Genomic DNA, 12204 nt, shown 5'->3' on the forward strand with positions numbered 1-12204 from the left:
TGATAATGTTTTTGTCAAACAACCGAAGACGTATAACTTCGTTTTCTATAAACTAATGGCATTGTTCAAAACCTGTCCATCAGATATAATTTATCTCCCAAACTAAAACTAATATTCATTTCTATTGTGTTTCATCCATACCAAGAAGAATATAAACATGCAAAAGAAAAAGAAAAGAAAAGAATATACATATGGATCTTAACATATTTTTTGTAGATTTGAAATAATGAACTATGAGAAACCATATGGATCTTAACATATTTTTTATTTACTTACCATGAGCTGACACAAGCTTATTGCTTTTGCTACAGTAACATATACCGTCACTTTTAAATCTATAAAACACCCCAATCATTTTTAACCTCTGTCTCCAACCTGGCGCGTGACAATTACTCTCTTCTCTCCTTTTTGCCCATAATAAAAATAAAAACTCTGTTTTTTTTCTCTCATTTGCCATAACAGAGAAGAAAGAGAGAGAGAGAGAAGCGAAGAAGAGAGTAATGGCTGATAAGAAATTGATTTCATCTCCTTCTTCAGCTACATCGATTTACGACACTCGTAGTAATAATAGTAATCATCATCATCATCATCCACCGTCTTCTTCCGACGAGATTTCTCTGTTTCTCCGGCATATTATCGACCGTTCTTCTCCTTTACCTTCTTACTATTCTCTGGCGACGATGACTACGGCGGTTCACGGCGAACCACACGCAGGCAACTCGATATGTTTCGTTTCTCCTCAGACGTCGAAGCGCTCAGCTGGTTTCTCTGAGGTTTTAGTCGGCTCCGGCGTTGGATCAAGCTCCGCCGCCGCGTGTTATGGTTTCTCCGGAGGTGGTGGTAATAACATTGCTCAAGGAAACAGCTCAGGGACTCGTGTTTCGTCTTCCTCGGTTGGAGCTAGCGGGAATGAGACCGACGAGTATGACTGCGAAAGCGAGGTGCTTTGTAACTTCTCTCTCTTCTCTCTCTCTGCAATTTCTAAAACTTTCCATTTTTGTCCTTTTCCGACAAAATGTTCAACAGTGATTCTCTGATCTCTCTAACGGATCTGTACTTTGTGTGTGTGGATTGTAATGAAAGTTTGTTAATCGGATTGAATGAAAAAACAGGAAGGAGTAGAAGCTGTGGTTGATGATGAACTTCCCATTAAGTCTGGTCCTTCGCGAAGCTCATCAAAGAGATGCAGAGCTGCTGAAGTTCATAATTTGTCGGAAAAGGTTTTGTTTTTCTTGTCTTTTTTTTTGTTTCATACAATAATATTACTTGAGAGACATATGTTATCTTTGTTCTGACAGAGAAGAAGAAGTAGAATCAATGAAAAAATGAAAGCTTTACAAAGTCTCATCCCTAATTCAAATAAGGTAAATAAATATAATATACACATTCACATGAATTATTTTATTTTGTCTATTCTTGTTTCTTATTGTGACTGACAATATTTAATATCTATTGTGATGGCATTTGTGAGAAGACGGATAAGGCTTCAATGCTTGATGAAGCCATAGAGTATCTGAAACAGCTTCAGCTCCAAGTTCAGGTCACTAAGTTCGTATCTTATATTTAGTTAGTCTATTCTCTGTGGGATGATATTATATAATAATCGTTTTTTGTTTTTAATCTTTGTAGATGTTGACAATGAGGAATGGGATAAACTTACATCCTCTGTGCTTACCTGGAACTGCACTACACCCATTGCAACTCTCTCAGCTCCGACCTGGTGTTCCTCCAGAAGCAACCAATGATTCTCTACTTAATGCACCAGCAATGATCAACACTGGGGCTTCTTCATACGCGTTGGAACCTTCCATTCGCAGTCACTTTGCACCTTTCCCTCTCCTTACTCCACCTGTGGTGCGTAGTTCAGTAACCACATTTTCACTTTAGAGTCTTTTCCAAAGCTAGTTTGCTCACTAGAATTATTTTTGTCTCTTAAAGGAGATGAGTTGTGAAGGAGAGTTAACTCATCCAAGGTTGAACATTGGTCATTCCAACACAAACTTAAACGGTAAAAACTCCTATCCCTGATTTTGAATCCCTCAAGAAAGTTTTAAGGTATTGATGACAATGTTTTAATTGTTACTATGTTTGTGGATTTTTCAGGGGGACAAGCTCCGTTTAATGGGCAACAACCTGACATTAAAGATCGACTTACTTGAGAAGAAGCATCTCAACTCTAGGTTCTATGCGTTATTGTTCCTTAGGAGGCAAGCAACAAAGCTGCTTGACAACGAACATTTAACCGTAGTTGTTTTCTTCCAAGGTTTCTATTTCTTTATAAATTGTTGTTAACATGAACTCTGGAGACTAGTCTTTGAATCTAGTTAGCTATTTAAGAAAAACAATCTGAACTTTTGCTACAAAGTAATTTTCTAGGTTAATTAATTGTATGTTTAAGGCGGGATGTAAATTTTCTATATCATTTGAAAATTAAAGATAGGCGTTATATTCTACTTGAATTTGATTTCTTAAGTTTAACAATACTTTTGGTACATTTTACTTTTGCAATTGAGTTCTATATAAAAACTTGAAGAAAGCTTTGGAGAGAAGATGAACTTTTACTTTAATGCTCTTATACACACGAGCTAGGTTCCCATAACACAATGCATACAAGGGAAACAAATCTGTTGAATAGCTGTAATCGTTGAGCTGTGTTGATTGTACTACGACATGAATGTTGTATTGCTTGACCGTTGGTGACTGGCTTGCGAGAGCTCTGTTTGTCTTTTAGCTTCAGGCCCATCTTATTGCATGCTGTCTCCTATTAGGCTTTCACATTGAGCAAAGCCTCTATCTTTGGCTCGTTAATTCTTACACACCTCTTCAAACTTGTGGCAGGAGATTCTGAGACACCAAGTTTGGACTTGAGATGAAAGAAAAGACGTTGTGGTAGCGACTTAGTAAAGATATCGGCCAACTGATATACTACCGGGATTTTCTGCACCACCAAAGCTCCAAGAACAACGCGTTGCGAACATAATGAAAGTATGTATTGAAATGTTTTGTGAAGAGCCGGCTTAGCTGTAAGATAAACAGCATACAAGTTATTGAAGTAGATCCTTGGAGTGACAGTATTGACACTCCCCTTTCACCAAGAAGAGCTGCAATCCATTTCATTTCACAAGCAGTAGTAGAGAGAGTACGATACTCATCTTCGGTTGAGGAGGGGGACACTGTAAGATGCCTTTTGGCGGACCAAAAGATCACATTTGAGCCAAGCAGTGTACAAAAACCTCATGTGGATCTGTGTTTGTCTTTACACCCAGCCTACTCGCTATCATTGAAGGATTGCAGAGTGATATCAGTGTTAGCGTTGAGGTTAACACAGTACAGATACGTTCCTTTGAGGTAATGCAGCACACGTTTTAGGTTCGTAAAGTCTACAACCGTCAGAGCATGCATTTTCCTGTAAACGTAGTTCACAACATATTGTATATCAGGTCTTGTTAGTGTAAGGTTTGCAATTTACCTGCAAGACTTCTGAAGTAAGTAGGCTCTGTTTGTCCTGGAACTCTATCAAGTTGCAGCGGTAACGGTGTAAAAACAGGTGCGCAGTCAGCCATTCCAGTGTTGATTAACATATTAGTTGTGTACTTCTCTTGACTAAGGAACAAGCCATAGTTGTGAGCATGAACCTGAATGCCAATGAAGTAGTGAACTAGACCCATATCTTTCATTTGAAACATCATGTGGACTGCTTCATATAAGACAGTTTTCTTCAAGATCAAGTTAATCTCAAAATATTTTTATTATATTTACATTAATTGTTTAAAAAAGTTAGCATTATCTAGTGTTAATATTATGTTAATCATGTTTACACTATATATATGTATGTTGTATTCTCATATCAAAGACAACACAATAATAGTCATTCTCTTTTATACTTTTCAAAAGTTCAACTTCCATGCTATTTTAAAGCAACATAAATATAGTAAATTTTGGTCAACAAAAATGTTTGATTTTGACAAAGAACACATTGTAAAAGTCAAACTGTCGTGAAATTAGGCTGCTTCATGGCATGTTCACTAACTGCAGTGGTTTCTCGAAAAGGGAGAGAATACAATTGAATGATGATAATGAAGTTGAAATTCAAAAAAACTGCTTAATCTTCTCTTATGTTCTATATCGACCAATTCCAGAAATGGCTACATCTTGAGGATTTTCTTTTCAAAGAAAAAAAAAACATCTTGAGGATTTGAGTTCTAGTTTAATTGTTACAGTTTTTTTCTACTGTGATATAAATGATACATTTCTGTCGTGATTAACTAGTTGGGACTTCGCTGTTTATTACATACTCAAGAAGTAAAAATATGCACTAATACAAGAAAGGACAGGACGTAGAAGTAAAAGTTTATTAGGGAATAAAAAAATGAGACAGAATCACAAAAGAGGTAGTCTCTTGTCACCATTATCTTCACGAACAAGCTCAATATCGGAAGGTTCGGAATCTTCAAAAGGGACCTACAGTAGTTGGAGTATCCCGCATTCTTTTATCTTCCATGTTTTGAAATCCAAATTGAGGAGCCCAAAATCAAAAAGAAGCTCGGTGGAAGTGACCTCCTCTGTGTCAACCTCAACCTCGAATGTGCACAGATTCCCCGGCAAAACTCGTTCTACTCTTTTCTTAAAAGCAATGGAAGCATTCCCTCCGGACGTGATGGTACAATAGACAGATGCGCTTTCCCAAAGTTCAAACATATTTTCGTCATCATAAGCACATAAGATGCAAGCCTTAAATTTGGTTGATTTGCCAACGGGCAATTGATTTAACTTCACAGTTAAGGAACCCCCAAAAGATCGGTAACTGAAGCATATAGGCACTTCTTCAGCGGGAAACACCGCATATTTATTAGTTGGCGTCTGGATGATGAGATTTCTTGCTTCTTGATTTAGTTTGAAGCAGTTTGCAAAGTTGAGACGAATATCTTGATTGGGAAAGCAGCAATGTAGTCTCTCTAAGGACTCACAATTTTCTGCATCTAGTTCCAATAATGAATCCGGTAGCTGAGGGAGTGATACCAGCTTCCTCATTCCGCTTAGTACAAGTCGACGTAGACGAAGTATTCTCCCTATCCACGGATGATGAAGCTCTTCAATGTTTGTTGAACTCTCAGAATACTTAATGATGTTATTCTTTTGGAATTGCTCTGTTTCCGATTTCAACAAGCTAGGGAACTCCACCAGACTCGAGCAATTTTCGAGATTCAATTCTTCAAGATTAACTATATTCCAAATAGAGGAAGGAAGTTTCACCAGACTTGAGCAACCTTTGAGATTCAATGTTTTGAGTTGAAATGCATTTCCAATAGAGGAAGGAAGCTCCACCAAACTTGAGCAATAGCTGAGACTCAATTTTTCAAGATTAGTTGCATTCCCAATAGAGGAAGGGAGCTTCAACAGACTCGAGCAATAGCTGAGATCCAAGTAATATAGATTAGTGGCAGTTGAGAGATCAGGAAGCTCCTTGAAACTTCTTGAAAGTGCCAAATCCATCCACTCCAGATTGCTGAGCGGCTTTAATGACAAATAACGGAAGCACACAATAACAACACGTTGACACAATTAGTATTAGCTTGAGCATTTATTTTCAAAAATAAATATTACTTACTTTATTTTCTTCCCACAATTTCTCAAGATTGCTATTCCGCGCGTATAAGTTGACTAGGAACTCTGGATTAAAACTTGAAGGAAAACATGACATGGGGAACATCGGCCAGATCAGTACTTTAAGTTTTCGGGATATGTAGTTCATACTTAGCGGATTAACGCCTCTGCTAAGGATTTTTATGAATTGAAGATTAGACAATCTTTCAAAAGCTCTTTCACTTATCCATGTTATTTCCTCATTCAGACCAAGTTCTATTCCAATGACACTGCTACTACCCTGTAAAAAAACCCAATGAAACATAAATAGAGGATGATTAGTTATTAAATAATCTGCCATTTTAGAGAGCCCTGCAATTAAAATATCAATCTCAAAACTTACTGCTTTATCATCACTAAGTACTTCACCAATATCAATTGCATCATTCAAAAACTGGCGTTTTCCAGGTTCACTAACAGATTCTTTTCGCACAATTTGTCTTCCTAGTTGGAATAGTAACGTAGACATCCTTATCAATCCTGATTTCCTATATATGAGAGACTTTTCAGATAAGACACGAAGTCCTAGTCTCACATCCTCAAAACATTTTTCTAGACATCTTTCCACCATATCAGCTGGTTCACCACTGAAAAAACAGGCTATATGAAGAAATAATCTTTTATCTTCATCATTTAAAGCATCATAACTAAACTTTAAAATGCTCGCAATTTCTCCATTTCGGTTAAGGTGAATCTTTAACCTTGGTACTGCCTCTCTCCAATCTTCCTCGGACATTCCTCGAAAATAGGATCCCATAACCCTCAGCCCCAACGGAAGTCCACCTACAAGACTCCTAACTTCAGACGCAAGCTCTTCGAAACCATCCTTAGGGTATTTTTGACCAAAAGCATACATGCAAAACATCTGAAGAGCCTCATCATCTGATGGTAAATTCACCCTGTGTATATGGTCGATCCCACTCGCTTTTAAAATGTTCTCATCTTGTGTTGTGATGATAATTCGACTCCCAGGACCAAACCAACTAGTTTCTTTTGCCATGGCTTCGAGTTGTACTAACTGATCCACATCATCAAGGACGACAAGAACTTTCTTGTCTTTCAACCGGTCTTTGGCAACTCCCAAATGCGGAATCTGGATACCGGTCTCGTTGGTTAGTTGAGACATAAACTGCTTCTGTAAATCCAACTTCACACTGTAGTCATCGGAACAAGCCATTATCACATACTTTCTTTTGATATTGTCCATAAAGACACATAGTTGGAAATCTTGGGAGTGTTGGTTGAATAGAGATCTAGCAATGGTGGTCTTACCAATCCCAGGCGGACCCAAGATCCCTATTTTTCTCACCTCATCCGAATCTAGCTGTAACAATCGTCTCATTTCTGCCATTCGAGATTCCATCCCAACTAAGCCGTCAAAATCATTGGATGGTGCTGAAAGGTTCAACTTGTTCGAAACATCAGTGGCAATATCTTCAATCATCTTTGCTTCATTCTCCCTGAACCAGTTGATGATCAATAGTTCTGTTATATATTCATGAATAATCGCACATACTTGTATGAGTACGTAAATGTAGATCAAGGAAAGAAAGCAACACTTCTTCGATGACTACATACTTTAACACATACACATTTTTACTAAAAAATATAAAATTTCAGGAAGGTTGTTGTTTGGAAGCAACAAATATATATCGGTCGTTGATGCAGTGATAGAAAGATTAAGAGTAAGTGGAAATGAAAATGACGAACCCGTTCGTTGAATGAAAACCTGCGATTTGAGCCAATTCTGTCAAGGCATGTTTCCATCTTTGGATCTCCTCCTTTGTTTTTCCTTTACAAGTTTTTCCCAAGACTTTCCCAAAATCACCAGTTTGCTTCTTTATATCGGTTGGATCCACTTGATAGAAAAGGGGCATCACTGTTTGACCAAACTCTTCTCTGCACTTCATGATCTCCACTAGCTCGTTCAAGCACCATGTGGAAGAAGCGTAGTTCTGCGAAAGCAAGACAATCGCAATCCTAGATCCTCTAATAGCTTCTACGAGCTCAGGACCGATCAGCTTACTCCTCTCTATATCATTGTCAATGAACGAGTCGATTCCTTTGCTTCTGAGCTCCTTGAGAACGTGGCTGAGAAAGTTTGTACGGACATCTGCCCCGTGGAAACTTGGGAAGACATGGTGTTTCCAGTTGTGAGGCAAAGAAGGTGGAGGAGTCAAAAGCGTTGAAGAAGAGACAATTGTTTTGTTTTCTCGATGAGATCTTGATTTTCTGTTGAAAAATATTGTACCCAGAAGCCCCAAGAAGCATATTGCAACAGCAACAAGATTGGGATTGGTAAGGGAAAAATAAGAATCCATACTAGTATGATGAAGAGAGGATCAAGATCGCAGAGCTTTCTAGATAAGGAGAAAGAAATTAAGGAACAAAGAGACTCTCTGTATATACCAACAAGGAACTGTTGATCGTTTACTATTTTGTTTTCAAATATATTTATCTACTAACCCAAGTGGATTTGTATATGCATATAAATGTAATGTGTTACCCCAATTTTGACCGGGTCATCGTTGACGTTTCCTCTCGTACAGACACGTTAGATTATTCTTTGTGCGAAAAATAAATAGGAGAATGGAATATGCATACACATTGCCAAGCACTTGGACCAAACCCAATGGCGTTCACATGGCACTACCCAAAAAATACATTTAAATTGTATTTTGAGCTGTTAAGCTTGAAATGTATTTATCTCTGATAATAAAATGATAAGATAAATTGCATCGCCGGGATAATTCCTCATCTTAAACACTTGAACGTTTTAACGCGGGGAAGAGAGCTAGCAAGATTTGAAATGTCAGTGTGTGAGTTTATGAATTTTTTATTCGTTTAATACGTTCAAGAAAGCAGAGGATTTGGAGTTTACAGAGACTTACGATCTACGATCATAACAGTGTTCCTCCTAATACCAGTGCCTAGATTGCAGCGTCTCACACGTGGAGCTTATGATGCTTACATTGCTCAATCTTCAAGGTTTGTTTCAGATCATAACAATGTATATAGTAATATAACAGTATTGGAGGCTTCGAAACTAACAAAGACATCAAGCCATTAAAAACGAACCAACTAATCAACTGCAGTATATTGGGATAATTAAATGCCTACATTAGATAAAATATAAGAGTTGATAGGGGTCAGCTGACCCTCTAGCTCCGTCAAGGGCTCCGCCACTGTTTTCATCTCCGAAGCTCTCAATCATGTTTACTAGCATAACCCCACATTTTTTTATCTCCAGCGTTTTGCCCTTTTTGATCAAATCCGCATAGTCAACCTCGAACTGAAAAACAAGCTCGGTGGAAGTCACCTCCTCTGTTTCAACCTCAAACTCGAACGTGTACAGATTCCCCGGCAAAAACTGTTCTATTATTTTAAGACAAGAACAGAGAGCGATCCCTCCGGACGTGGTGATGCTACAACAGACAGAAGCTCGTTCCCATTCTCTGAAGCCCTTTTCGTCCTCACCAGCACATACGATGCAAGCCTTGAATTTGGTTGATGTGTCAATAGGCTTTTGATTCAACTTCACAGTTACGGAACTCCCAAAAGATCGGTAAGTGAAGCACTGAGGCACTTCTCCACCAGGAAAGATCGCATATTCATTACTCGGCGTCTGGATGATGAGATCTTTAGCTTCTTGATTCAGTTTGAAGTAGTTAAGGAAGCTGAGATGGATATCCGGAAGCGGAAGCGGAAGCGGAAGCGGAAGCGGAAGCGGAAGCGGAAGCGGAAGCGGAAGCGGAAGCGGAAGCGGAAGCGGAAGCGGAAGCGGAAGCGGTGGGAGTGATTTCAGCTTCTTCATTCCGCTTTGTACAAGTTTACGAAGACCAGTTCTCCCGATCCATGGATCAGTCTTTTGGACATCAAGAGATTTGAGATTAGTGATAATAGATGAAGGGATCTCCACCAGATCTGAGCAATGACTGAGATTCAAATTTTGGAGTTTAATTGCATTTCCAATAGAGGAAGAGAGTTTCACCAGACTTGAGCTGTCTGTGAGTTCCAGTTCATATAGATTAGTGGCCGTTGAGAAATCAAGAAGCTCCTTCAAATAGCTCAATTCTATCCACTTGAGATTGAGCGGCTGTAATGACAAATAAAGGAAACAAACAATAACAACACATTGACACCATTAGTATTATACACATAAGAAAACTGGTTACATAGGCATAACTTAGGTAATTATTTTCAAAGGAAAATTATTACTTACTTTAGTTTCTCCCCACAATTTCTCAAGCTTGCTAAATGGCATCTCTAGTCTGACTTGAAACGTTGGATTAAAACTTGAAGGAAAACATGTCATCTGGAACACCGGCCAACTTAGTACACTTAGTTTTCGGGATATGTAATTCATACTTTGCAGATTAACGCCATTTCTTTTGGTCCTTAAGAATTGATGATTAGACAATCTTATAAAGTCTCTTTCACTTGCACATGTTATCTTCTCATCAAGATCTCTTCCAATGACACTGCTACCAACCTATAAAATAGCCCAATGAAACATAAATAAATAGAGATGGTTAGTTATTAAACAATGATCAGTGCAATGAAGTTATCAATCTCAAATCTTACGGCTTTATCATCAATGAGCACTTCACCAACATCGATGGCTTCATTCAAAAGTTGACGATTTCCAGGCTCCCTATCAGACTGTTCTCGCATAATTTTTCTTCCCAGTTGGATCAACAAATTAGACATATTTGTCCTTCCCGAATCCATAGATATGAGAGATTTTTCAGCTAGGACGTATAGCCCATGTCTCACATCCAAATAACATTGTCTAGACGGCCTTCTACTATATCAACTTTTTCATAATGAAAAAAACAGGCTATTTGAAGAAATAAACTTTTATCTTCATCACGTAAGGCATCATAACTAAACTCTAAAATACTGGCAATTTCACCATCTCGGTCAAGGTGCTTCCTTAACCTTGGTAGTGTATCTATCCAATCTTGCTCAGACATTCCTCGAAAATATGATCCCATAACCCTTAACCCCAATGGAAGTCTACCTACAAGACTCCTAACTTCAGAAGCAAGCTCTCTCAAATCATCTTTAGGGTCTTTCTGACCAAAAGCATACATGCAGAACATTTGAAGAGCTTCATCATTTGATGGTAAATCGACATTGTATATATGGTTGATCCCACTTGCTTTTAAAATCTTTTGATTTTGGGTTGTGATGATAATCCGACTCCCAGGACCAAACCAACAAGTTTCTTTCGCCATGGCTTCCAGTTGTATTAACTGATCCACATCATCAAGGACAACAAGAACTTTCTTGTCTTTCAACCTGTCTTTGACAACTCCTAAATGTGGAACCTTAATACATGTTGGGTTCCTTCTAGATGGAGGAAACCCATTGGGTTTGGTTGGTGATAACCAAACTTGGAAGTTGGGCCATTGGTATTAGTCCATGAGATTAGTATTGGGCCTTGGAGGTTATTAGGGTTAGTGAGATACCATATAAAGTCTCTTAACCTAATTTGTGCTAGACACAGCAGACATAACACAAGAAAAGAAAGAAGAGTACTCAAGAAGACTCTTAAGACAAAAGAGAGAAAAAGGAGAGAAGAAGGCAGATTTCGTCTGGGTTTGTCAAGGCAGATTTGGAGGGTCAAACGGATCTTGATCGGGCTGATATTTTGTGGGAAGCTTCTTCAGTCAGTGGGTTAGAGGTTCACCGAAGGGATTTGGATTCTAACGGTTGGATCTTCTGTTATCTGGGTTTTCGTGAAGCTGGTCGTCACAGTTTTTCAGCAGAGCTGTCTTGAGTGTTTGGTAAATCCGACGGTGAGATCTTCTCTGATTGAGCTGAGATTTGGCAGACGTGTTGTGGACTTGTTCATCTTGGATTTGTACGGTGGGATTAGTCTCTGGTTGCCGGAATCCTTGTGAGCTGAGGTCGTCTTGTTGCTGCCGGTTTTGAAGCTTTGTGTTGCTCTCTTGTTGTTGTAGTATCTTGTGTTGGAGATAGCTCTTTGTAGCTAGAGTCTCTGTTCTGTTCAGGTTGTTGAACAGGGAGGACGTGGTTGTACTCACATACATTTATATAGTGGATTGTTGAGTGGACTACGGTCCCGTGGTTTTTCCTTCTCACATCGAGGAGGTTTTCCACGTAAAAAGTGCTTGTCTCATTTAGTTTCTGCTTATACTATATTCTGCTATCGTCGAAGTATTTTCCTCACAGGTTCACACAAGGTCAAGGGAAACACGACCGTTAAGTTCCGCTGCGCCGTGTGCCTTTATTTCCCCAACAGAGTGGTATCAGAGCTTCTGGTTTTAGGGCTTTGGGTTTGATAACTTCGGGTTATTGTTGCTTGTGTGAATGATGGAGAATATGGGCAGGATGGAAAATATGGGCAGGATGATAAGCTTGAATGGTGCTAACTATCATCTATGGAAGGGCAAGATGGAGGATTTGCTCTTTGTTAAAGAATTCCATGTTCCTGTCTTCGAGGAGAAGAAACCTGAGAAGAAGACGGATGAAGAGTGGAAGCTGCAGCATCGCCAAGTGTGTGGGTTGATAAGGCAGTGGGTAGATGATAAT

The 12204-nt window shown here is 38.8% G+C and overlaps 4 protein-coding genes across 5 annotated transcripts; 1 reads left to right on the forward strand and 3 right to left on the reverse strand.

Moving 5' to 3' along the window:
• Nucleotides 1-380: 380 nt before the first annotated feature.
• LOC108820554 (transcription factor SPATULA-like) lies at nucleotides 381-2453 on the forward strand. Its single transcript, XM_056993265.1, has 7 exons — nucleotides 381-941; nucleotides 1113-1220; nucleotides 1299-1364; nucleotides 1475-1540; nucleotides 1630-1854; nucleotides 1939-2008; nucleotides 2104-2453. The coding sequence occupies exons 1-7, from the start codon at nucleotides 501-503 to the stop codon at nucleotides 2157-2159; spliced, it is 1032 nt and encodes a 343-aa protein (XP_056849245.1). The 5' UTR covers nucleotides 381-500; the 3' UTR covers nucleotides 2160-2453.
• Nucleotides 2454-3267: 814 nt separating this feature from the next.
• Nucleotides 3268-3668, reverse strand: LOC108819855 (uncharacterized mitochondrial protein AtMg00810-like). Its single transcript, XM_056992812.1, has 2 exons — nucleotides 3470-3668; nucleotides 3268-3380 (listed from the first exon to the last, which is right to left on the reverse strand). Exons 1-2 carry the CDS (start codon nucleotides 3666-3668, stop codon nucleotides 3268-3270), a joined length of 312 nt encoding a protein of 103 aa, XP_056848792.1.
• Nucleotides 3669-4200: 532 nt separating this feature from the next.
• Nucleotides 4201-8087, reverse strand: LOC108820545 (probable disease resistance protein RPP1). Of its 2 annotated transcripts, XM_056992781.1 has the most exons (4): nucleotides 7354-8087; nucleotides 5987-7103; nucleotides 5609-5884; nucleotides 4201-5514 (listed from the first exon to the last, which is right to left on the reverse strand). In XM_056992781.1, exons 1-4 carry the CDS (start codon nucleotides 7962-7964, stop codon nucleotides 4462-4464), a joined length of 3057 nt encoding a protein of 1018 aa, XP_056848761.1. In that variant the 5' UTR covers nucleotides 7965-8087; the 3' UTR covers nucleotides 4201-4461. The 2 variants fall into 2 exon arrangements, with proteins under 2 accessions (XP_056848761.1, XP_056848762.1); XM_056992782.1 differs by lacking the exons at nucleotides 4201-5514; nucleotides 5609-5884 and having other exon boundaries at nucleotides 6961-7128.
• A 374-nt stretch (nucleotides 8088-8461) lies between these two features.
• Nucleotides 8462-11879, reverse strand: LOC108838980 (disease resistance protein TAO1). Its single transcript, XM_056992785.1, has 3 exons — nucleotides 10228-11879; nucleotides 9866-10135; nucleotides 8462-9739 (listed from the first exon to the last, which is right to left on the reverse strand). The coding sequence occupies exons 1-3, from the start codon at nucleotides 10372-10374 to the stop codon at nucleotides 8765-8767; spliced, it is 1392 nt and encodes a 463-aa protein (XP_056848765.1). The 5' UTR covers nucleotides 10375-11879; the 3' UTR covers nucleotides 8462-8764.
• Between the last annotated feature and the right edge of the window lie 325 nt (nucleotides 11880-12204).

This window comes from Raphanus sativus, chromosome 8 (genome assembly GCF_000801105.2).
Source record: "Raphanus sativus cultivar WK10039 chromosome 8, ASM80110v3, whole genome shotgun sequence".
Classification (NCBI taxonomy): domain Eukaryota; kingdom Viridiplantae; phylum Streptophyta; class Magnoliopsida; order Brassicales; family Brassicaceae; genus Raphanus; species Raphanus sativus.